Here is a 26630-nt window from a genome sequence, read left to right as displayed (position 1 = left end):
CGTAATCGTCGATGTGTGTAATTAAAGGGATGTAAATGTATGTAGTTTTTTATCTGCTGATAGAACAATTTCGTTTTTATAAAAATTTACGCTCGTTTCAGAACGAATTACATCGAGAATATATTAGGGGAAAAAAAGAAAAAAAGAAAAAATGATTAGATAGTTATCGGTTAGATAGATAGTTATTTATGCGCATATAAAGAACGTGTTTTCTTGAAAATACAATCGCGGATGAAAGTATTATTAGTTAGTAATAATAGTTTAGTAGTATTTAATTAGTTTTTAAAACTAAAAGTTTTCTAATATTATTTCGATAAACATGAATTAATATTAATCGTTAATCTTAATGTAAAATTAAGATTTTCATTAGTAAAAATATTTATTGTCCGTAATATTATCCGTTCATTAACACTTGCCAACAAATCTAAATAATTCGGAAAACTTTTAACTTTTTTAACTTTTAACTTTCTAGCGCATAAGTTTAAGGTACAAGTAAATTAATATTTTTATTTTAAGTAAATTAATATTTTAGAGGATAAAAAAAATTCCGTCAACTGGCGCAGTCAAAGATATAGGCTTCTATTAAAAAAAAAGAAAAAAGTGCACTTGCATTTTTCTTATGCACCGATGCACGAAAGTATGCACATTTAATCTGTTAATTATACTCTGAACTATCTGAAGTTGACTTGTTTGCACAAATTTTTACAATTTCTAATAGAAAATTTATTTTTCAACAAAACAAATTTATAATGATTTTTCTTTCTGATAAAGCGATATCATTAACTTTTCGTCAGATATTTGCAAATTAAAATATTATATAATACAAATCACAAATTTCTTTATAGAAATAGAAATTAGCACGAAAGTCCATAGTTCGAAGTTGATTATTGTGTTTATCAATGAATCTGATAATGACTATCGTCCAGAATTACAGGCTTACAGATTACTATTAAAATTAAATTGATAAATTATAGAATATAAGCTTTAATTTTATAATCATATATTTATTATCAATTAATAGAAGCTTTAAATATTGTAAAAGGTCCATTGAAAACAAAATCATTGATGTACAATTTATCATTTTTGTACAATTTTATAATTTCCTTAACTGTACGAATACTTTCTTCGGTTAATGTATATTATATCCTTCAATGTCCGAATTATGGCAACGAATAACCTTGTTAAAGAAGATTGGGGAATATTGGTATATTTACGATGCCAAGACGTGTGCGATATAAAAGCCGAACGAACCTCGTATAAGAAGAAGAAGAAGAAGAAGAAGAAGAGCAGGAGGAAGAAGAAGAAAGTGTTCCTTCTCTCTTTCACCCTGTAACATTTCCGTGAATAAGACGTTATACGTCTACGATATATCTGTGTTTACTTTAACGTTATATCTACTTCATTATTATACCCGGTATCATCTATCCAACGTTGGGATAAAATGGAAGTGGAAAAAAATATAAAGCGTTTCACGAGTAAACTTGTGATAAATATAAAAATGAAATAAAAAAATATATTCGACGTTATTGCATACATGCTTATTTTTGAAAAACGTTCTAAAGAAAAGTTACATATAGGCGAGTTTAAAAAAAGAAAAAGGAAAGATAAAGAAAAATACAACGAGAGAAAATAAAATCATTTTTTCAGAAGATGTAAAGAAAGAGGGGTTCGTAACAAAGTGAAACTGTTTCGAATTTATTGGGAAGAGGGGGAGGAACACACACATACACACACACATCGCATGCGCACAATATCGACGTTTCCATTGTCCCTGGAATTAAACGTCGAAAAGAAAATATATTCATCCTCGAAGGCAAATAAAATAAACATGCGATGAGATTTAATTAGATGGATCTCAGTTGCTATCGAATAACAGGATTCGCAGAAAGAAAGAGACTGTTCGCAGAAACGATTTCAAAAAGTATCGTGTAACACGTGATAATTAAATTACACGTTAAAGTAAACTGAAAAACTTTTAATTGCTTTGTTATTATAATGATTGAGGGAATTAATTAATAATAAATCGCTTGGGACATGTAATTGAAAGGTTAAAATAAATTATAATTCGGTGATGTTGTCGTAATATGAAAAATTAATTAACATATAAATTTCCAATGATGAAAAATAATTTCACGTGAGTTAACGTTTCATTGTGTATTCTAACGTTCTCGCTTAAGAGAATCTCTTTTGTAAACGAGGGTCTTTGAGAGGGTTGCTTTTCGAAATTCCGATATCAAGGTTTGTGTTATTACACGCGGTTTCCATAACGGTTAAGGCCAATAATAGTGATTCCGTTGAATAGCAGGAAAGTTACGGTAAGCGCGATGAGAAAGCAACGAGCCGAGAAAGAGAAAGAGATGGACTGAGGTTAAACAGGCAAGAGAGAAAGAGAATCTCTTCTATGTTTAGGAAGGTTAAAGGAGAAAGGTAGCCGAGGGCAAAGAGCTGAAGGTGTATTAAAGGGCTACTACGACCCTGCACCACGGCTGGCTCATGCATACCAATAAGCTCAACATGTATATACACCAATCCTTCTCTCTCTCTCTCTCTCTCTCTCTCTCTCTTCATCCTTTTACGCAGTCTATCCTCCGCACTAGGCGTCTTCCTTTACGTATCCTAGACCTGACTTATTAAGCGTGTCAGGACAGGGGCCTTAACCAATTAACACAGCTATAGTACACATACCTATAATGAAGTTGTTGTTTCCTTGATAATAATTGGGCTTGAAAATGTTCATTTATTTAGCAAATATACTGCTATATATAATTTCCTCGAAATAAACGAATTATCGTTCCATTGTCATCGATCAACAATATCTGTCAACAATAATACATCGTAGGGTAGATAAAAATGAAAAAAAGAAAAATGAAGGACACGTACGAGTCGGCACAATTCAAACTTAATTGTTTAAAATAAAATGAAATTTATTTGTTGGATTCATAAAAATTTATTATTATTTAATGAAATTTATGTTTGTTATTGTCATCCAATGATCATTCAACTTTTTTCTAATACTATCAGTATTACCAGAGAGCGTATCATATAACTACAGTTTGAATGTTAAACTTCTCTCGAAAGTCCGAGTTTCATATAGATGTGCACGTACATGCATAGAGAAATATACAACGCAAGCGCATGTCTATATGATACACAATGCGGATTCGTTCGTAAACTATGCGCGGCTTAGCGTGCTGCAGCTTCCACGTTGATTATGAGCGAATGGATATCGGTTTACTGAAATCCTTTGCAACGAGGGTTCTCATGCCTAACGATATTGTCAATCGGTCGACATATTTCTCGGGATTAGCCAGATGAGAATCATCCCGATGATTTCGAATGGATATTTTCCAAGTGTCTAATATTCGATACGAATCGTTCGATCTTAATTTTGTTACAATTGTTTTGCATTCATTTTTAAATTCGTTTAATCCTCCAACCAAGATCGGCTCGATTATTTAAACCTACGTATTAAATACTTTTTTTCTTACAAAATTATTTATTACTATCGATAAAGGGGAGAAAAAGAAGAAAGTAAATAAAAAAAGGAAATAAATATCCCAGCGCTGCGATACGAAATACATGGATAACGAGGAGTACGTAGACATGAAGGACGAATTATAAGAAAAATACTTTAAATGGGGAAATGAGAATACGAAATATCTACGACTACAGGAGAGAGCTTTTGTTAACGAGAATTTCATTTTCCGAAAATGAGAGAAAGAAATAAAAAGAGTGGACTGGTATCGAAGTGGACGAATGAGAAGAGAAGGGTAGGTGGGAGAAGAGAGGGAGATAGAAGGGGGAAAGAGAGAGAGAGAGAGAGAGAGAGAGAGCGAGAGAGTTTCGTACGAAATGGCCATTCAATTTGTCCGCACGGTGAACGTGGAATCGAATTAAGCCGAACGAATTCGATCAGCGGCTGCCAATTCGAAATCTCCGCGAAAATTTCGAGCTGGTCGCGACGCCACTTGCTCTTTCTCTCTCTCTCTCTCTCTCTCTCTCTCTCTCTCTCTCTCTCTCCCTTTTTTGTGTATACCACGTCGCTTTTCACGTTCATTGCTGTCGAAGTAAGAGAGAAAGAGAGAGAGAGAGAGAGAGAGAGAGAGAGAGAAAAAGAGAGATAGAAAGAGGGAGGATTGGACTACGGTTAATGGTCGTTATATCTCTTGCTCTACGTTCGAATCTCTCCTTTCAAAAGTAAAAAAGAGGAAAAATAATAGAAAGAAACGAGAAAACATTCAAGTCACGAATTTCGAAATTCGAAAAACTTGTTTATCTCTTATTTCTTCGCACTTCTCTTCTTGTTATACTTTTACGTTACATACGTTACATATCTCGAATTCTTTTGTAAAATAAATTATTATACATGAACAAAATTTACTTTCTCCCCCGTGAAACTAAAGAAATCAATGACCATTTACTCCGTATCGTATAATAACGTATACGATATTTATTACAATAGAAATTAAACATATCTGAGAATCACTGCTACCTGTAAACTGGTTACAAACCAACGCAAAAGACCCTGATTAACGAGAATCGTTCCAAAGCTTGGGATTAGAACGCTGATATCGAACGTTTGTAAATAATCCTTGTGTTGCTGCTCACTGCCACCGATAGCTCGACGAAAACACAACGGATTAAACCGAGAGAATCGCATTAATCAGATTCGTCGAATGTTGTACGCACCTAGCTTTGCGATTGTCCTCCGCGCTCTATTTTATAGTTTTTCTATGTTCAATATGGTTGGATTAAACGTAATTATTCCAACGATTCTTTTGTTTATTATCGAAATAGGAATTAATGGTATATATCTTAACAATAATTTCAAAAACACGAATATAACTGTAATTGTTGTTGTAAAATAATAGAAAAGCAAAAATATAAAATCGTCTATATCGTTTTTAGGTTATCTTGGTGCCACATAGTCATACAGATCCAGGATGGCTGAAGACATTCGAGCAATATTTCCACAGTTCGACGAGGAGTATATTAAACAACATGGTCTCGAAATTGCAACAATGGCCAAACATGACGTTTATCTGGAGCGAAGTGTCCTTTTTATCACTTTGGTGGGACAGGTAAGAAGGAAATAACTTTTAAATTTTAATAACGAATAAAATGATGCTTGAAAACGATCGATAGGAGCTAACTTTCAACTTGATATGTCGATACAACGAAAGACAGAGAGAATGAGAGAGAGACTGAGTGAGAGAGATAGAAAGAGAGAGAGAGAGAGAGAGAGAGAGAAAGGCTTAGTAGAAAATAGATCTCCTCAGGCAGGCTCTCCGAAGCTTTCAAACTCTCTTAACACACTTCGAAGGTATCCTCGAAAATGGCCAGACATCCCGACGCTAAAAGCTCTTGCTTCCAGCTCCCTCTATGTACCTACACGAAGCTATATACACTACCCTATACATAGTATAAAGAGATAAAGCAAGAGGGAGAGAGAAGGAGAGAGAGAGAGAGAGAGAGAGAGAGAGAGATTTCCCCAAGAAATCATCCTGTATGCGTAAACATGATTACGCTGTTAGAGAGCTTCTCCGATAATCCGACGTCGTCTCGGCTAAATGCTCAAGGCTCTGAACTACCACTGATAAGGCGACCGCCATGCCGCTAACCGGATTCCTGGATCGCAACTGGCATCATCACTACTACCACTAACAGTTCTGTTAACAGTATCACCAGTACGTAGTAGTAAATACAAAAGGTCGAGGATACTTGCGTGACGAAGATAGAAGGATATCTGTTATTTGTATTGATAATATAAACACACGTACGTATCGTCGTATGCCCATCAAAATGAATTTCCTGAAAGGTGAAAAGGTTACATCGAAGGATCATTTATTTATATATTATTTCTAATAGGTCTGACTATTTTTCTTTTTCTCAAAGTTCTAGTTAGGTCTAATAGAAAAAAAAAATATATATATATTACATGTTTATGATATGATTTATATTTATATGAAGTATTTATAATATATTTTATATTAATATATGTGTATATATGTGTGTGTGTATGTGTGCGTACGTAAAAGTACGTTGAACTCACACGTTCGAAGAACATTATTATAACAGTGGTAAAGGATATCCAAAGATAGTAATGGATGAGATATTTTAAAGTGCGCATCTTTAAGTCTGTATTTATATAGACAATATGGTTGGTAGAACAGTAAGCAACGAGTAATGCCTCGAGGAAGCTTCGTCGTAAAGCCTTTAGCCATTAAAAGAAAGATATATAATACGGAGAATGAGAGGGGCTTTTTGAATGGCTGTTTAAGACGCCGAAAGTGGCGAAAAAGGGGCCTTTTATTTTTTAATGATCGAGAGAAAGAGAGATGCGTAGGTATAAAATAAGGAAAGATAGAGATAGAAATGGAGGGTATAGAGAAAGAGAGAGAGAGAGAAAATGACCGGATGAAAACAAAGAAATAGTAGAAGCATAAAAGATAGAGAATGATTGGAAAGTAGAGAACGTTCACCATTTTTTCTCCCTTTTCTTTTATTCTCTTTTCTCTTCTCTTTTCCTTTGTGAATTGCCTCTTGCCGAGAGTACAGCTGATGTCGTTCTCGCTAGCGATAGGGAAGAAAGGATATCCTGGAACACGAAAGGGATCCCTCGGGTTAGTCGTAAGCATCTGACCTTCTAGTTCATGCTGGAGGCCATCGAGCATGAGCGTGAGAAAGAGAGAGACAGAGAGACAGAGAGAAAGAGAGAGAAAAAGAGATAGAAGGAAGGAGGAAGGGATAGGATATGAAATAACCTACAGTGAGTTAATAACGTGTATAAATTTTCTCTCTTGTTCTCGTATATACGAAGGAATATCAGTTTTTTGTTTTGTTTTTAAATACTAGGTTTTATTACCTTGATATTGTTTAATAAATATAAGATAATTCTCTATGTATATTCAAATGAAATGGATCTTGCGATTGGAACGAATGATTTCATATTTCATATACATATATACATATATACATATATATATATATATATATATATATATATGTAATCCAATTTTCAAACATTTTAAATGTTAGGATGAATAATTATTAAGAAAACTTAGAAAAATGACTGTACCTATTCGATTAAGAAATTAAATAAGTTATTTGTAATATGAAAATTCGATATCCTGGAAAATTTTATCGTTTATTTTTTACTAACAATTACTATAAATATAATTATTAATATTAGTTTTTTTTTTCCTTTGGATATCGATTAAATCGACGATGTACCGAAAAAAAAGAAAAAGAAATACTCCCTAAATTATTCTATATTTTTTTTTTTTTTATTATCATATAATAATGAAGATTAATAAATATTCTTATATTTTGTTTGTCGATCGATTAATTTGATTGTTGTATTACAAAGATGTCTGCTATATTTATTCCTTTTCTCTTTTATTCCAAACACAGTGCTCATCCTACGAAGAAGGCGGTCATAAAGAGATTGGTCAAGGATGGACGTTTAGAAATGACTACGGGAGGGTGGGTGATGACGGACGAGGCAACTTCTCACATTTATGCTATGTTGGATCAATTGATCGAAGGTGAGTCTTAAATAAATTTAGAATACACATTTTTAAAATCACAACGAAAGAAATAATTATTCTTAGGTTAAACGAATTAAACGATAAAAATTTAACGATTTAAATAATACTAGTGAAAACAAATTTCGTTACTCTTTCATATTTTTCAAGAAACAAATCGAGTCAAAATTCGATTTATCCATTTTACGAAGGATCAAAGTAGAATATTGAAGCGAAATCTGAAAATGAAAGAAGACGGAGAGTTTCCATTCTTTTCTCTCGCATAACATGGAATCGACTAAAGGTTGAAAGCAAAAAGCGGAAAGATGAAAATAGAAAAAAAGAAAAAAGAAGAAAAAATTAATAAATAAGAAACAAGCGATCTCTTTTTCGAGAACGCAAAAAGTGCAAAAAGAAAAATAAAAAAGAATTATTCTTCCTCACCCGATATCAAGGAATTTTGAAATATTATTTTCAGATTGTGAAATACGTATGACGATATTTACGCTTGGTTGTATCTCTCGAGTTAGAGGTGAGGGTTCAAGATGTAATATCCTTTTTCTATGATATCAACAACGAAGAAAATAAATCTTTGTCTTATAAGGATGCATCCTGGCAACATTAATGGTAAAACCAAAGTCAGACTAAAGAGAGATTTTCTTTTGCTTCTCTCTCGCTCTTTATTTATGAAACTGAAGCTGGAGGATCACCTATCAATAAAAAAAATACAAAAGATTAAGGAAAAAAAAGGAATTCTTAAGTCATTCTAATAGTAGGGAGAAGGATAAAAAAAGAATCTATTGTTAAATCTATTTCATTTCGAAGGAAATTAAATTCTTTTCTATAATTTTATGACATGAAGAATAAAAACGAATCCGTTAACAACATTATATGAACGAGCAAACAGCGCGAAAGAGAATGAGAAAGGAGGAAATAAATCTTGGAAATCCGTAAAAAAAAAAGAAAAAAGAGAAAAAAAAGAAAGGAAGGAAGGTTAGCTCGTTCGGTACTCCAAGGGAAGCCATTTTTTCGACGGCGATAAAATCCTTCGTCCTTGGAAACGCGATGTCGTTAAGTCGATCCCAGCTTCCTTTTCTTTCGACGTTGTTCTCAAGGATGCCGCAATCGTAGTTCTTTAAGGATGAGAATGAGAGAAAGAGAGAGAGAGAGAAAGAGAAGATGAAGAGGGGTATGTGTTCTCCTTATTACTCTTTTTCGACGCCCTTTCCGCGATGGAAGCGAGAAAAATCTTTATCTTCTTTTTTCTTACTCTCTTTATCTCTCTCTCTCTCTCTCTCTCTCTCTCCCTCACTCTCACTCTCTTTTTTTATGTCCTTCTCTACCACCACTCGAAACTTCCTTCTGAACATTGGAGATCCTTATTGCTTCCGTGCTCTTCTCGTCGTAAAGAATAGAACTGCTCAGTACGAGCTAGCTAACAGGAAGAGAAAATACGAAAAATTTAATCCTTTGTGAATTTTTCTTTCGTAATACGAAAAAAAGTATGATTTTCATTTTAATTGAGATTGATATATACATATGAAATATGGGAATTAGAAAGTTTCGAATCATGACGAACTTTTTTTAGGTCAAAACGAGATAAAAAAAAAAGAAAAAAGAGAAGAAAGAAGGAAAAAGAAAATTATTATTAGTTGTCTTGTATAAAAACAAAACAAAAAATGAAAAAAAAAGAAAGAAGAAAAAGTTTAGGAAATTGCAAGCAAAGAGGTATTGTTACTATTAATATTGCAGGACTAAATTCTTACAGATATTATTTCTCTCTCTCTCTCTCTCTCTCTCTCTCTGTCTTTCTCCACGTAATACATAAGAGAAGTCATACTCAGACACATAAATTAGACAGACGAATAGAGAATGAGAGAGAGAGAGAGAGAGAGAGAGAGGAAGGAGCAAATTTTACGTCGACCATTTCCGGTCGTCATGAGACGACGATAAATGCGAATTTCGTGGTGCGTGTTTGTCAATATGCATATCCATGCATCTTTTAAAGATTAGAACACTAATCTCATCCTCGATTACAAGGGATGTATTAAGGATCATTGACCCTGTGGAACCTGTAACTTGTAATTCAATCAAAATCCCAAAATATTATTTTATCGATATAAAATGATTATTCAATTAATGACCAATAAATAAATAAAAGTTAAATGGTAAAATAATCAATTTGTATTCAATTATCTATGGATTGATTAAAAACATATTATTTTCAATCAAAGTTTCTTAAGCACATCTTAAAGATATTCGAATTATTGTCCTTAAAATTTTTGTAATAATATTTAATCGATCGAATTAGAAAAAAAAAAGTTTACAAGCATTCTTTTAACCTTACGAAATAATTTTTAAAATAAAAAAGAAAGAAAGAAAGAAAGAAAGAAAAAAAAGAAAGAAATACAATAAAAGAAAAATGAAAAGGACAAAGTAGAAAGAAGTAGAGAGAAGCATTTTATTGCGGGCCTAGTCGTTTCTCGACAGTGGTACAAACCGTTTATGGACAGACATAATGGTAAAAACACGACACTACCAGTTGTATCTCGAATATTTTCATAAAGACCTCTCTTTTTCTTTTTCTCTCTCTCTCTCTCTCTCTCTCTTTCTCTTTGCCTCTGTCTGTCTCTTTCACTCTTTCAAAAGCATTCTCATTGCTATAATACACGATTCGCGTTAGCGAGAAGATCAGAAGTACTACAAAGTTTTCTCTCCTGTATTAGTGCATATCTCTATATGTGTTTATTTGTATATGTCTATGGGTTAGTGCGATCGAGCTGGTGGAAAGGACCTCTTCTATCCGTGTCATTTGCATCGAAATGGCAAACGACGGCTCTCGCCGTCAGACATGGCGCCAACGTTATGCGAAATTTCCTCTGCCTATTTTCGCAAATTCAAATTTGCCAATTTCCGGCGTGTATCGTATCGTATCATACCTCTCTCTATCTCTCTCATTTTCTCTCTCATTCTCTCTCCCTCTTTATCTATCTATCTCTATCTCTTTCACTCTCATTCTCTGACGCATTCAAGTTAGAAATGGCCATTGTTATTATCCCTAACACCAACTCCTATTACTATTGTCTTTAGAAATAGAGAATTGTTATTCTCGTGGCTTCCAGATAGACTCTCTTTAACATTGTAGAAAATTGGAAAATGTTATAAACGTTGAGATTCATTCGGAGAACAGGTGCGATCGTTTTTATTCAACAATAATGAGAACCATTTTCTATTGATATTCGAAAATGGCCGACTTACGAAAATGTCGAATTATTTTAAATCATACAAAATTCAATCGATCCTTTAACATGTGAAATATTTCAATGCATTCTGAATTCTTTTATTGTTTGATATTAAAACGAAAAAAGAAAAAAAAAAGGAAAAAAAAATTGAAAATAACATAATGGTAGTCATAAAATGCAACAGACAAAAGAAATCGTAGAATAAAATCCAAAATAAAAGACAAAAATCGAAGGGGAGCACTGGTGTTACGTTTTTTAGTTTTCGCATCTGTGAACTCAACAAATAAGCGAAATAACGATCCTCATTATTTCGATTGCTGAAACGAGAACTGAGAGAAAAAGAAAGACAGAGAGAGAGAGAGAGAGAGAGAGAGAGAGAGAGAGAGAGATAGAAAGAGAGTGTGTGTCGTATGAAAGAGGGTGTAAAAATAGAAAGAAGAGGGTTGGTGAAAACGTAGGGGTGGCGAAAAATCGTTGTGTAATCGAGTCAACGTCGGTAACGAAGGAAAAGAGGGGGTGTGATTACGTGGCTGGAAAAAAACGTGTGCCGTTTTACGAGGGAACTTGGAAACGATGAATACACGGCTGGAAGATCACAAGAAACGAGAAATAGGCTAACAGACAGAATAATTCTGCAACACTCGGGAGACAATATAACTGTTTTACCTCGTTCTGACTTTGTTTTTCTAAATATATATGTATGTATCTATACATAGTGTAAACAACAAATATCGTGTTTTATCTCTTATCATTTTTCGAAAATATCCATGATCAATTGTTTTAAAACGAATAAATTTCTTTATTCATAATTTCATTTACAGATTTATACGTAATCGTGAAGATTCTAAAATTTCGTTAAAAAGTTTCTTCTCATTATCCCATCTCCGACAAAACATTTCTTTATGGATCAATTCTCCTTCGAACATTTTAGAAAAGTGTCTAATCTTTCATTAGTATTATTATGCAAGAGCAACTTCTAACAAAAGGGAAAGATACAAACTTATTTATAACATTAAAGCTAATGAAACAAAAGGAAAGAAAAGGAGAGAGAGAGAGAGAGAGAGAGAGAGGAAAAGAGGTTCTTTGAAATGAATGAGAAAAGAAAGTTCAGAATACTCGAACTTCCTTTCTCTTTCTTTCCTTTCTTTCTATTCTTTCTTTCTTTCTTTCTTTCTTTCTTTCTTTCTTGGTTTCTTTCTTTCTAACTTGAAAACGAAAAAAAAGTACCAACTCCAAATAAAGTGCCGGCTACTTTGACCAAATGTAATTAAGCTTTGAACTGCTGCATGGATCAAACCATCTCCTCCTTACTCTTTTTCCTTCTGTCTCTCTTATTCGTTCCGTTTCCTTTTCTTTATATTCTTCTATCAAAATGAGCGAATTCTTTTACGAGAGGGAACAAACGGGGGTTAAGTTTTTCTGCTGCTTTGCATTTTTTAAATACAATTTTCTTTGTTGAACCAAAGGAACTTAAATGAAAGAAATGTCTCTCTCTTTCTCTCTCTCTCTCTCTCTCTCTCTCTCTCTCTTTGTCTCGGACGTGACCTTCGTCGTTTTTAATCCAAACGATCCAACCGCTGAAGTAAAATTAAAAGATTCTTCTTGTAAGTAAAAAAACCGGCAGAAAGACGAAGAGCGATGACGATTTTCACAAAATGGAAAAGCACGACGAACCTTCGAATAATTTATTTTAAGAAAATTCAACGATTGTTCAGAAGTTTATCTGACTTTGTAAATCTCTCACCGATTTCTCTCTTTTTGTCTTCGAATTTATCATTCATACGATTATAATTCTTTTATTATACTCTAATGTTTTTCCTAAATCTTGAACTTTGTGAATCTATGAAACGAGAATATAATGTCCGAAATTATCATTAGCGGCGATCGATAAATCCTGGAAAGTTATAATGATCTAATGATAGACAACTACAATTTATATAATATTTTTTATAAACTATAATACTAGAAAAAGAGAGAGAGAGAGAGAGAGAAATAATACAACTGATCTCGAGTTATTACAGTAAAGCTATGCGAATATTCGAAATTGCAAGATCGGATTGGATCGGATCGGTAATTTTTTCGAGTTCCCGAGATTTTCGAGATCCCGAAAATGTATCAACATATTCGTATACTTATTAATTCGAGACTCAATTTATGATTTTAAATCCGACGATCAATTTATAACATAATTTTTCCATTAGATCTTATATTTAAACTTTTAAATTTTACAGTCTAATCAGACATAAGAATATTTAAGAAAGAAAAATAATCGGGTCTCGAATTGCAAAATGTTTATGTGTCAATAAACTTTCCGAATACCAACCAAACCCGTCCCGATCGTTATCCGATCCAATTCGAAATTAGGCTAACTCGTAATCTCGGGTACCCGCACATCCTTAGTTATTAGCTTTCATTGGTCAGCTAAATGTTAGAAGGTAATGAAGGAAGATCTAAAATAATTTCATTCTTGTTTCCTAGAAGCAGAAGGCATCAGATTCTTTCATTACGTCGTTCCACTTAACGAAATTTCAAAGAGAATTTAAGAAAAAGAAAAAACGTCGTTTTTCGGTCTACTGCATAGCAAGATCTCTCTCTCTCTCTCTCTCTTTCCCTCTTACTTGAACGGAGCCGAATCGTTTAGTATTTCTCGGCTGATTAGATCCGAGCAGACGATCGTAGAAAATTGCTGGAGACATTTTCTCCTAGCAAAGGAAAAGAAAAAAAAATAGAGAAAGAGAAAGAGAGAGAGAGAGAGAAGGAACGAATCGCGTGTTAGTTTTCTTTCACCGAACCGTCTCACGGAAAAAGGAAGTTTTCTCCCTAAGTAAGGATTCCTCTGGAAATTGTCGTGGGATCCGGCGACATCTCATTTCGAAATCGAGCTAGTCACCAGGCATTCTCAAGTACTCGACGGGAAAGAGATAGAAAGAGAGAGAAAGAACATAATATTCTCAAGGGTATATCGACTAGCACGTTCGATCAGAGAACTGGATCTTGAAAGAAGAAGATCACTAGAGAAATCCTCAGAGAATCAACGGAGCTGGGAAAACGTTGCTTTTTTTTTTCTTTACTGCAATCAACTGCCAAGGCTTTTTAATATCTTTAAATTTCGAAATTGTGATCATAAGATTGTTGTCTATCTTTATCTCCTTACGCTATCATTTCAATACCAATAGTTTTTTAATTTGAAATTATTAAATGACTACATACATTTCAGTAATTAAGAAAAATAATGTAGATGAAAAATCGACGAAAAATAAATTTTATGATAAAATAAATCGGGTCGACTTGACGAATGAAAATTTCATTTAAAGGTTATAAACGATTGAACGTTATCGAATCACCGGCGGTAAATTCGAACAGGAGCAAGAGACGCGGTAAACGGATCGGCATAATTTACGAGCTCGGTCGCATCTCATTCTGATCGCACCTGTTCGATAGGTGGAAGGGTAATTTATTAGCCTCTGCACAATCCCAATTCGACGTAAGGACAATAGACCGTGCAGACTGATAATGGCATATGCAATCATCAAGAGGATAGCGAGCATCGGCCATGTTGTCATTCACAAGATGGCGACTGATCGTTAATTTGATATTCATAAACTCATAGAAAACGAGTTTAACAAAATCAAATTGATATTTATTTAAGTATTACGGTAGATAAAATTTTTATTAAATTAATTTATGCGTATTTATAACATCACTTTATTTATCATAATCACAGAATGATTATTCGAATGAATTATTTGAATGTGAACTTTTATCGCCATATTGGAAAATGATGTTTATCGCCATATTGAAAAATGATGTTTATCATATATAATTATTGTATCTACGCGAGAGATAAAATAAAGAACCAATTATTAATAAAGACGTAGATTAAAATCCAATTATTTTTCCTCACGCGAAAGTGATTACTTCTCGCTTTGCCTAGAGACAGTGCCATGGGAGGTTCATAGAATTAGTGCAGGTCGCACGAAAGTGCAGCGGCTTTCCGGTAACGAGTGAGAGAGAGAGAGAGAGGGAGAGAGCGTTAGCCCAGAAACAGTAGTGGTTAGCAGAAGGAGCACGAGAGTAGAACTCTGCTAGCGCGATAACTTCGTTAATGCACACATGTCGTGTCTAATGAGTTATAATCAGTCGAGCACCGGCTGAGTGTAGTTTAATGGTTTGTTCGCTCGCATTAGGCCCTACTATCACCCTCTCTCTCTCTCTCTCTCTCTCTCTCTCTCTCCTTCTCGCTCTCTCCCTCTCATTCACTTATCTCTCTCTTCTCTCTCTTTATCTTAAATTCGCATGAAAGCATACTACTTTCAAGCTTATATGTAGTATAACCTGCTCTCCGTTACTGAAATTCAATGAACGTGGGTTTCTCTCTCTCTCTCTCTCTCTCTCTCTCTCTCTCTCTCTGTCGAGTTTGTTCACATAACAAGCACGAAATATACGGTCGGATGTTGCATTGAATTTTTGAATTTTTTCGATAGGAAAAGACAGAGAGAAAGAGTACGTGACCAGAGTCTACACTATATACGTATACCTACCTCTCGTTATATTTAATAACGAAGTCCACTTTTAATAACGAACTTTACGTATACTACGTACAAGAGTATTAAAATGAACATGTCCGTTTTGCTGTAAAATGATAATAATATGAAAAGGAATCCTCTCTCTTGCTCTCTATTTCCCTCACTCTCTTTTTCTCTCACCTTCTATATACGTAGATACAATATACCATGAAAATTAAAATCGGTTAGAAATCATTGATAAGAATACCGCGTGCATTTATTCATTCGTAACAGTTTTATCAATCGATTCGAGGGTGAAAAATAAACGAGACGGGTGCGAAAATTATTCGTGTTTTTTATCACCGATAAATGATACACATGAACGAACAACCAGTTAATTTAATTCGCTATCTATCCCCCCACTCTTCCATATGCAATTTTCTTTTTTCTATTTTATTCACGCACACACATACACACACAAACACATATATATATACATCGATGATCGTTGAGTCGCAAAGTTTCAACGGACTCCGAACGAAATGATTTATATTTTAATCGATTAATCGCACGAAATTTTTTTTTTTTAATTAAATGACTTTTTTTAATAACTTTTATTTCAGTTAAACAAAATGCTCTAAAATTTTTAACTGTATATGAAGAAATTAGAAATGCGAGGAATTAAATGAAATATCGTTTGTTGTTATAATAATGATAATAAATGTGATGACAATGTTTTTAATTTTTTCTTACCTTTACCTTTTCTCTCTCTCTCTCTCTCTCTCTCTCTCTCTCTCTCTCAGTGGCTCTCCTTTTCTTTCTCCTTCGAGATTACAGCCCTAAGGCCGACCTAATTTCGCAACAAACAATCTCAATCTGACAGAAGTTCCTGAGACTCGTTACAACTGCTCTCGCCACATGTTTGCTTTGTCCAAGCTCGATAATTTAACGGGACGCTCTAATTAGATCTCGAGGTATTCCGTGATATTACGAATGAGAGAGAGAGAGAGAGAGAGAGAGAGAACGAGAGAGGGAAGGAAATGAAGGAGACAAAGAGAAAGGTACCATTTCCCCATATACATATTGTCTCACAGATTCTGAAATGTAAATTTTGGATTGCGACGTGATCACGTGTTGGACTACTAGATAACACACGTTACGAAACTAATAAGATGCACTCTCAGAATTTACTGCATTTTACTTGTACAAAGCATTGTCCTCGAACAATTAATTTCGCTCTTTCTCTCTCTCTCTCTCTCACAAACACATGTACATACGCATACAAACACACAAATAGACATACATAGTGTATCTCTCATTCACATATTCTCCATCTCTTTTACAAATCAACAAATTTTTCAGCCTAAACGAATCATTTCTCTGTTAAATAATTTACTTAAAATAAATTATTGATATGGTCCTGTATACAATAACACGTTTCATGATAATGGATTACCGTAATAAGAGAGAGAGAGAGAGAGAGACAGAGAGAGAAGGAATTGTCAAGGACTCTGTAGATAGGAAAGGACAGAGGTTGGGATTGAGAAGGGAAGGGGTGGCATAGCATGTACTACGGCAAATGACGCATCCACACAACCTGGAAGCATTTCTCTGCAACCTATATTAAGCCGTAATCTTGGAGAATATGATAGGCGACACACTGTCATTCCTTGCTAACGCTACTGCTCCTAAGTCGACTCATCCCTTCCCATGTAACAACTTTTAACCCATCTGCGATACATTTCTCAGACTCTCGGGCAAAGTTACCTAGATCTGTATGCATATATTTATGTGTTAGAGAATATTTCAATGCGCGAGCCAATTCTGTATGTTACATCTTTTCTCTATTCAGTGAAACGAGTCAATGTTTAATGCGAATCTTAAGATTTGCTTTAACCTCTTTCTCTCTCTCTCTCTCTCTCTCTCTCTCTCTCTCTCTCCCCCCATCTTTATCTCTTTTTAAGTCGTTATAATCTGAAACTGATCGATATTAGATTGAAACTTTTTAAAAGTTTTTGTTGGTTATTTTCTTTTCTCTTTTTTTCCTTTTTTATTCTACTTTGTTCAGACGTTTGACCTGCTAGAAAAAATAAGTCAAGATTCGATGCAACGATGTTTTAAAATTTTCATTAAAATAACATTTCGTTATCCTTCTCTTTAAACTCCGTCAAGATGAAAATTAAATTAATTCATTTTTCGAAAATAATAAGAAAATTTCCAATTCACAATTTCTTTCATGATTCTTCGTGCTGAAATACTTTCTTAAAGTAAAATTAATATGTAATCGCATAATTATCGCAATAACTAATCCTTGAAGTTGCGAAACCAAGACCTTCCTACTACATTGGTGCGTTCATGCGTTTAGGAACATGCACGCATAGTACCAACCGTGAAATGTATTCTGGATTCTGTGGCCACGGATCTGGATTAAATCCCACGTGTTATAGCGTGTGTTGGCGAGAAGAGGATAGAGATAGACAGAAAGAGAGAGAGAGAGAGAAAGAGAGAGAGAGAGAGAAAGAGAGAAGATAGATTTGTTCACTGATAAATCGATGAGACGATTATGTTCCTGTCGTCTCTAACCAACTATCGAATTTTTCATCAAGAAATGTAAACGTCGTTATATCCAAGATACTTGCATCGAAGTTAATTACGTTCGAAATCATTCGAAATATATTTTTTTATTTTTCTTAACATCGTAAGATCCATTTGTATCGACAAATGATTCATTTTACATGCGAAAGATATTACTATCAATTGTATCGATTTTATCGCTACGTCAGATAACGAGATTATTCGATTAAGGATTTAATTATAATTAAAAACGATCGTAATTAATGATATCTCATTTTTTCGTTACAAAATAAATAATCATAAAGTTCGAGAAAAGAATAGATCAAAAAAAAAAAAAAAGAGAAGAAAATAAACAAGTATGAGAGATAACCAGATAGCGATTCACAAAAAATCATAATTGATTACGGACTCTTAATTCTTTCAAACATCTTACATACATCAATTTTATTAACGAAGATCCAATACGAGCTTTACTATGACAAATATCCATGATTATTCATATAGTAAGGTTAATTTAATGAACAATCGAACGGATATATAACGAAGACATAACTTCTGATATCCTCTTAATATTCCTTCTCGTTGTGGATAACATAAAGGGCAGGATATATCGTTTAACCGTCGCAGACTTTGGGGTGATTCTGTTAACCCATCTCAACTACCCACCTCCCCCTTCCCATCTTCCACTCGCATCCTGATCTTCCTGTGGGATTAATTTCGTGGTTTCTCTCGTCGTAACTTCCTGTTCTGTTTCTCTCTGTCCCTTACTCTCTATTGAATTATAACCTTCCTATTATCGATATATTAAAGACGTTTAATTTATTAACATTAACGAATATGTAATAATATCAATTTTTTCTTTTTATTTCCTCTTTTTTTCACAAAACTCTTCTTTTCTTTAATAATTATAGAATTATAGATCGTATGAATATTTTCAATCATGTTTATTTATTATTCATTTATTCATTTCTATATTTTTTCGTCCATATATATATATATATATATATATATATATATATATATATATACATATATACATATATATACATGTATGTATGTACATATGAATGATACATCCAAATGTACATACATATATGTATGCATATAATAGCAACATTTTCTGGTATATCAAGTCGGACAGTCGTGGGTATTCCTTCTCAACGCGAAATTGATGTAATAGAATCGTGTACTTTGAGTTTCCGACTACGCGATAATTATGCACCTTGCCTCTGTTCGAAATAATTAACAGAGCTCAGAAATATCCTCCGCCAGCTGGCCCTTCTGACATATTCGCGATATAACAGAGTTTCTAAAATAATTCGCTCGCTACCTTCGTGTAATTTAATCTTTTTCATTATATTTGATAATTACATAAAAAGTAATTATATCTAATGCGATAGTCCGATTTAATAAAATGAAAATAATATCGCGAGAAAAGAAAACAATAATTTTTACTTTTAAATTGTCTTTTAGTATGTCTTGTTAAAAAAAGAAAAAAGAAAAAAGAAAAGAAAAGAAAAGAAAAAGTCCTAAAAATAATACTTTCAATTTAAATCGATAAATTAAATTCGTTAAGATTTTCTATTCGGTAATAAATATAAAGGTTATAAAATATAATATTAATCCAAGTGGAACAAAAAGTCAATTAATAAATAAATATTTGATCGCTAAAAGGATCGATTCAATTACTTTTGCAGGACATCAATGGCTGAAGACGAATCTAGATGTGACCCCGGAATCTGGTTGGTCCGTCGATCCATTCGGTCATGGTGGAACGATTCCTTATTTCCTAAAAGCTTCTGGAGCAACTGGAACGGTAATTCAAAGAATACATTACGCTTGGAAACAATGGTTCGCGAAGAAACAGTACGGTGACTTCATTTGGCTCCAACCATGGGATCAGAGTGGTAATGCCGACATGTTGACGCACAATCAACCCTTCGACATCTACAACATCAAACATTCCTGCGGACCGCATCCACATGTTTGTCTCAACTTCGATTTTCGTAAGATACGAGGCGAATACACCGAATATTCTGTTAGAGCAGTTGAAATCACACCGAACAACGTCAAACAAATGGCCGAATTACTTTTGGAGCAATATTCGAGAACTGGTTCTCTCTTCAATCATAATGTCGTATTGATGCCTCTCGGAGATGATTTCAGGTTAGCTATTATTGGATTTATTCGTAAATAATTATCTTTACAAATTGATAAGTATTAGAATAAAATTAGAATATTATTTACGAATCAAATCAATATTTTTCATTCTCATCTAAATCTCGTAACTTTCCAATGACAATTATATATTTACGATAATAGTATGATTGATGTGCAAATTACATACATACATACATATATATATATATATATATATATATACACATTCTTCCATCCAGGTACGATCATGCGATCGAATGGGACCAGCAGTATACGAATTACAAAATCCTCATGGATTACATAAACAGTCGCAAGGAAGAATACAACGCCGAGGTAATCTTTGGTACTCCGAAGGATTACTTTCAAGAAATTCAAAAACGCGTAGAAAAATTCCCCAGCTTGAAGGGAGATTTCTTCGTCTATTCGGATATTTTTAGCGAGGGTAGACCAGCTTATTGGAGCGGTTACTTTACAACAAGACCATACATGAAGATTCTCGATCGAGAATTGGAAGCTAATTTGAGATCAGCCGAGATACTTTATACCATCGCTTTGAACGTAGCGAAACAATCGAAAAAGGACATAAAACTCTACGAGACGTATTTCGAGAAACTTGTGAAGGCCAGAAGAAATCTTGGATTATTTCAACATCACGACGCTATCACGGGAACTTCGAAATCATTTGTAATGAAGGATTACGCGTTGAAACTCTTTGAATCAATCTCCGACACTACCAGCCTGCAGAGTTTCGCGATTCAATCGTTAGCCGCTACAACTAACAAACCAAACTCTGTCTACGTCCTGGCGGAATCTGATAGAGACAGCTATGAAAAACTCCCAAAGAAGATACCCATCAATATGAATGGCCAAGAGACACGAAAGATCGTTCTATTCAATCCTCTTGCTCAACCAAGACAAGAGGTGATCAGTCTAAAGGTTACCTCGTACAAGGTACGAGTGTTGGATCCACAAAAGAACCCGATACCTTATCAGATAGCACCGGTGATGAACGCTACGAGCATTACGCACGACGTTTACGTTCTCCTCTTCGTGGCTGAATTGAAACCGCTTGCGATAGCGACCTACCATCTGCAACAAGTGGACAAGGTCCCTATGGACGCAATATCTACGATCTATTGCAGTAGATGCGGTAAGGACAATGTTTTCACGATAAAACCAATGCAGATCGGGGACGTACAATTGGAGAATCATAGAATGAAATTGCTCTTCGATGGTCAAACCGGTTTTTTGAAACGTGTTGCAAAAAAATCGACCGGTAAGATAATGCAATGTGCCGTACAGTTTGCTGCTTATCCATCTGCACAATTCCACAGTGGTGCTTACCTATTCATGCCGGATCCGAATCTACGTGATACGGACAAGGACGTATTGGAGGCTTATACGCCGCATCAAAAGATTTATATCGTCAGTGGCAGTCTAAGTTCACGTTTGACGGTCGAATATGGTAAATTATTGACTCATCATGTAGCGATATATCACAGAGATGGTGGCTTGGGCGAAGCAATATATCTCAGAAACATCGTCGACTTTGAGACACCACCGAAGAATCGTGAAACCGAGATGTTTATGAGACTTCAAACGGATATAATGAACGGTGAACCACCTGAGATCTATACCGATCTGAATGGGCATCAAATGATAAAGAGAAGGAAAATAGAGAGAATTGGTATAGAGGGTAATTATTACCCTATAACGACGATGGCTTACATCGAGGACACCAATCACAGATTGACTCTATTGGTTAACCATTGTCAAGGTGCAGCCAGTTATCAGCCAGGATGGCTCGAGGTTATGCTGGATAGAAGGACACTCTATGATGACTCTAGAGGGATGGGCGAGGGCCTTTTGGACAATAGAAGAACTGTAATAAAGCATTGGTTGTTACTCGAGGATGTTGTGGGTGCTAGGGATAAGTACTCGAAGCCATCTCTGTTTGCCAATCATCTTAGCAATGCCTTGAACTATCCTGTAAATATCTTCGTAGTCGATGGTACCGAATCAGAGATCGTCATGACGCCAGAAGTTAGGCTTCTTAGCCAGAGTTTCCCTTGTGATCTTCACTTACTCAACTTGAGGACAAATCATGATCAAAAATTACCACATTTTCCAGTTAATAACGCTCTTATGGTTTTGCATAGACAAGGTTACAGCTGTTCGGTTGGCGCTGACATAACCCTAAAACATTGTCCTTTGAGCGATCGATTATCGCAAAGCACGACGTTCTTCAAGTTGTCTAAATTGAACGTCACGAAAACGTCTCTGACAGGTACAAAAACAAAACGTCATTTGACGGACGGTCTTCAAGAAATTGGATTGGAGCCAATGGAGGTTGAAACGTTCAATGTTAATTTCCTTCAATGATCTTAAGCCTCCCTCTCGGTTCAATATATGAAAATGGTCATAACATATTTTGTTAGAACCGAGGAAGGACTTTAAAGAATTGGTCTCTTGTTTTTTTTTTTTTTTTGTTTTTTTTGTTTTTTTTTCTTATTTCTTTTTTTCAAAGAGAACACTGCCGATCATTCGTTACTGGCTAATATCATTCGTCCAATCGACGAAGATTTTTGTAAATATAACCTTATTACGCACCAAATATTCGTCATTTGCGAATTAAAAACGTGCGCCTTAATGAATACGATCAATCGAACGTTGTTTTTCGATCGATCTAATACATTTTCGGATAGAAATAAAATATTCATATATTATTCGAGAGTCAACACCAATTATGTTTCTTCCGCAAATGTACGTCGATCGATTTAGCGATTGTTCAAATTTATTCGAACGGGAGATCGTTTGTTGAAAACGGATTTAATCTTTTCGATATTATAAACGCGAAAATCAATATCAAATTTAATGATAACGAATTTAACAACACCTTTTCGATACACCTTCAAAACTTTTACGTTGTACTTATAGATTTTTAATTTTTATTTAAAAAAAAAATAAGAAGAAGAAAAAAGAAAATTGGGTCGGTCTATTGTCGCTCGAAGATATAAAGAACTCTACCTTATCGATAAATCTAAAAAGATACGGATAATAGCATGAAATTCGAAGGAACATTTTCAAACGATTGACAATATTTATTTATTTTATCTTGTATTTTCATTGCCGAAGAGAACATGGATGATCCTGAGTAAAAAAAGAAGAAAAAAAAAACAAGAAGAAAAGAAAAGAAAAAAAAGTAAAGAGAGAAAGGGGAAGTGGCGGGAAGAGAAAGTATACTGACTTTAAATATGACGTATACGTTTTCGACGAGTTTCTTTAACTTTTTATCGAAGTCAATACGTAAAATTCTCATCAATCGTAAAATTGGGAATGTCGATAAATACGAAAAAGAATCGTCGGGAAACGAAAAATATAGAGACATTGTACATATCAAGCCATAAACTTTACCGTAGATCGTATATTACGATAAGAAAATAATGTAAATGATATGCACCTATTTTCTTATGCCAAACGTTTTATCGCCAACTCTGTCCCTTTCTCTCTATTGCGCTCGCGTGCGGTTTTTTGTTCTTCTCTCTCTCTCTCTCTCTCTCTCTCTCTCTCTCTCTCTCTCTCTCTCTCTCTCTCTCTCTCTCTCTCTCTCTCTCTCTCTCTCTTTCTTTCTCTCTATCTATCTCTCGTCGAAAAAATAATCTCTTGACTATGTCGAATCGAATGTTCTTCCGAAAAATATAGTATGTACATATGTATATACGAACATACATATGTACGTACTTCTTTCAAATGTGATACATGTTATTTCTCGATTTTTTAGTTCATTGATATTTCGACAAAAAAAAAAAACCCCCCCGAAAAATTCGAAACCGAAATTTGATTTCTGGCAAAAAAGAAAAAAAAATATATATATATATACAGAAATTTGAATGATCTCCATATATATGTATATATCTGTAGATCATTCAAATTTTACATAGAAAAAGAATTTCTAATTGGAATGTACTCAATTAGAGCGTTTTGAAATTCTTCCAATGTTAAACCTCAAAATGAATTCAATTGAATTCAATGAAGCGATCAAGCAAATATGACGTTACTTTTATATATATGTATATTTTTTTGTTTTTTTTTATTTTTTATTTTTTGAAAAGATATAAACGAAAAATCGAATGTAGCCGACGTTCACCGATCAGACGACGAAGCTCATGTAAATATTAGAATAATTAACAATAACGTCGTACATTCCTGGTGAATTTAACGTCGAGCTAGTTGAAATCGAAATTGAAATTACCGATTGTAACGAATATCTTTCTATTACTTTTATATATATTTAAAAATCATTTAAAAAACTTTTTTAATGATTCTATTCTTTTTTCTTCTTATTCATTACAACGTCATTAAGCAAAGATCAACTTCGCGAACGTCTTCGACAAGTGCTTTTAAGTACAATCCGAATAGCAAAGAAATAAATATTCAAATCTCGATGAAATTTCTTCCACTTTACGGTGCGATATGTTGAACTTAAAAGAAAAAAAAAAAAAAAGAAAAATGCAGTGTTCTTATCCAGAGGTTCAGCTTTTTATGAGATACACTCGCAACACGGGTTTAAACGATGCGAGCCAATGCAAAAATGCGTTTATAGGTTATATATATATATATATATATATATATATATATATATATATATAATGTATATGTAAATAGACAATTATTGTCGACAAAATCGTTAAGTTACTTAGGACGTAAAGAAAATCATGAAAGGAATTTACGATGGTATTTACAATGGCACGATCGCAAGGCAGAATTTGCTTTTGCTAAAAAATTCCATTCCTTCGAAGGATCGGCTCTGATAAAAATTGTATTAAAATTACGATGTAAATGTTACTCCGTTCTTTGTTTTCGATTATTTTCCAAAGTCGATCTTGCCAATGTTATTTTTTCCCTTCGCTCAAATAAATAGAAAAAAAACAAATCAGAAAAAAAATAAAAATCGAAAGAAATCTGTTTTACCAACGGAGAGACGCTATAGAAACAAAGTAATTGAATTTTTCACGTCGAGCTGTAAACTCGACGTGGACTTCGCATATATTTGCTCGGATTAATCGAGCATTCGAAATTGCGATATCCGCAATGAATGATTCTCGATAATTTTGCGATTAGAGTATCCTCTTTTCGGAGGGAAACCCGAGAGGGCTGATGGAGAGATCAACGACGATTGGTCTTGCCCGTTGTAACGATATTGTAAGATAATCTGTGTTTGTGCTGTCTCTAGAGAAAAAGAATTCTATATGAAAACAAAGAAAAAGTATATATATATGTATATATATATATATATATATACGTATATACATAAATGAATATACAAAAATATAAATATATAAATATATATATATATGTATATATAAATAAATATATATATATATATATTCGCCGTCGCTCGAGAACATAATTTGCATACTTACTGCGTAACTATTTCGATAAGCGACGACGACGATTAATAACTAACGAAAACAAAAAAAGAAAAAAGAAAAAAAAATACGCGATATTCCTTATGTTACGATGTAATATTATATTTATTAAATAAAGATAGTAAGCGATGTATTTTAATTAATCGCGTGGTATGCTGCTAACCCAGTGTATAAGTTCCAAATTACTTAGACGAAATTGAAATGAGGATTAGCGAAAGATGGTGGAAAAAAAAAGAAAAATAAAAAAAAAAAAAAACAAGTAGCATTCGCGTTTGCCAGAGAGATGGAAAGAAAAAGTGTAGATACGTACATATGTGGAAAAAAAAAAGAGCTCATTTTATAAGAACACGAGAACTCTTTCTCGATTGAGCCGAGATTCTCATTGGCGTCGCGGTCATTATTAAAATTTGATGGACTCGTAGCACGCAGTACAGGAATATATTAGAAATTCTATGTGATCGTATGGACATTCCGTTCGACGACAACGACGAAGACGAGGACGACGATAATCCACGATGAAAATGAATGAGAATCACGCAAGGACACGAAGATAAAAAGGGGTGAAACCAAGTAATGAAAAGTACTCGAACATAATAAGTAAGTCTAATCATACGTTTTACTTTCCTACTTCTTTCATTTTTCTCCTTTTTTGCTTTCTTTTCTTTTCTTTTCTTTTCTTTTTTTTTCCTCTTTATTTTTTAATAAACCTCGCTCACTAGCTTTGACAAGAGAAAGATGAAATTAGCGAAAAGTGTCGATCGTTTAAGATCAACTCGGTAGATAAATAAGAAAAGTGAATATGGTATAAAGAATTATTTCTCGGTAACACGACATCGAGAAAGGAAAGATTTAAAGAAATTGATTTATTTATTTTTTATCTTCCGATTATACGAAGATAGTATTGACTTACCACCTATTAAATATGAAAAGAATTTTTCGAAGGAAAAAGACTCGTATTTTTTAACAAAATAATAACAACAACATAAAGAAAAGAGAAAAAAAAAGAAAATAAGAAATTTCTATGTTAAAACGTGGAATCTTAACGATGATTTTGGGTCATCATAAAAAAAAAAAAAATTGCTTGAAACAATTCTAATTAGAAAGAACGAGATCGATTAAAAGAAGATGAACAATAATAAAAAATAGAAATTTGTTATTTTTGCATTATAAAGAAAAAAAAAAAAAAAAAAAAAG

The 26630-nt window shown here is 33.8% G+C and overlaps 1 protein-coding gene across 9 annotated transcripts in view; it reads left to right on the top strand.

Annotated features, from left to right (window-relative positions):
* LOC124949930 (alpha-mannosidase 2) overlaps positions 1-25732 on the top strand; it is a 182207-nt gene extending 156475 nt beyond the window's left edge. For 4 of the 9 annotated variants that reach the window (XM_047495827.1, XM_047495828.1, XM_047495831.1 and 1 more), the window contains 4 exons: positions 4909-5081; positions 7414-7547; positions 19545-20013; positions 20247-25732. In XM_047495827.1, the coding sequence (XP_047351783.1) occupies positions 4909-5081; positions 7414-7547; positions 19545-20013; positions 20247-22389 (2919 nt within the window). In that variant the 3' untranslated portion in view covers positions 22390-25732. Of the gene's footprint in view, positions 1-4908; positions 5082-5154; positions 5777-5898; positions 6770-7413; positions 7548-7811; positions 8154-19544; positions 20014-20246 lie in introns of those variants that run through there. The other 5 variants (XM_047495834.1, XM_047495835.1, XM_047495832.1 and 2 more) reach the window with 5 other exon arrangements.
* The last annotated feature ends 898 nt before the right edge of the window (positions 25733-26630 follow it).

The sequence above is a fragment of the Vespa velutina genome, chromosome 6 (assembly GCF_912470025.1).
Source record: "Vespa velutina chromosome 6, iVesVel2.1, whole genome shotgun sequence".
In the NCBI taxonomy this organism is placed as follows: Eukaryota; Metazoa; Arthropoda; class Insecta; order Hymenoptera; family Vespidae; genus Vespa; species Vespa velutina.
The sequence above is the reverse complement of the archived record's forward strand: the minus strand, read 5'-3'. Positions and strand labels throughout refer to the sequence as shown.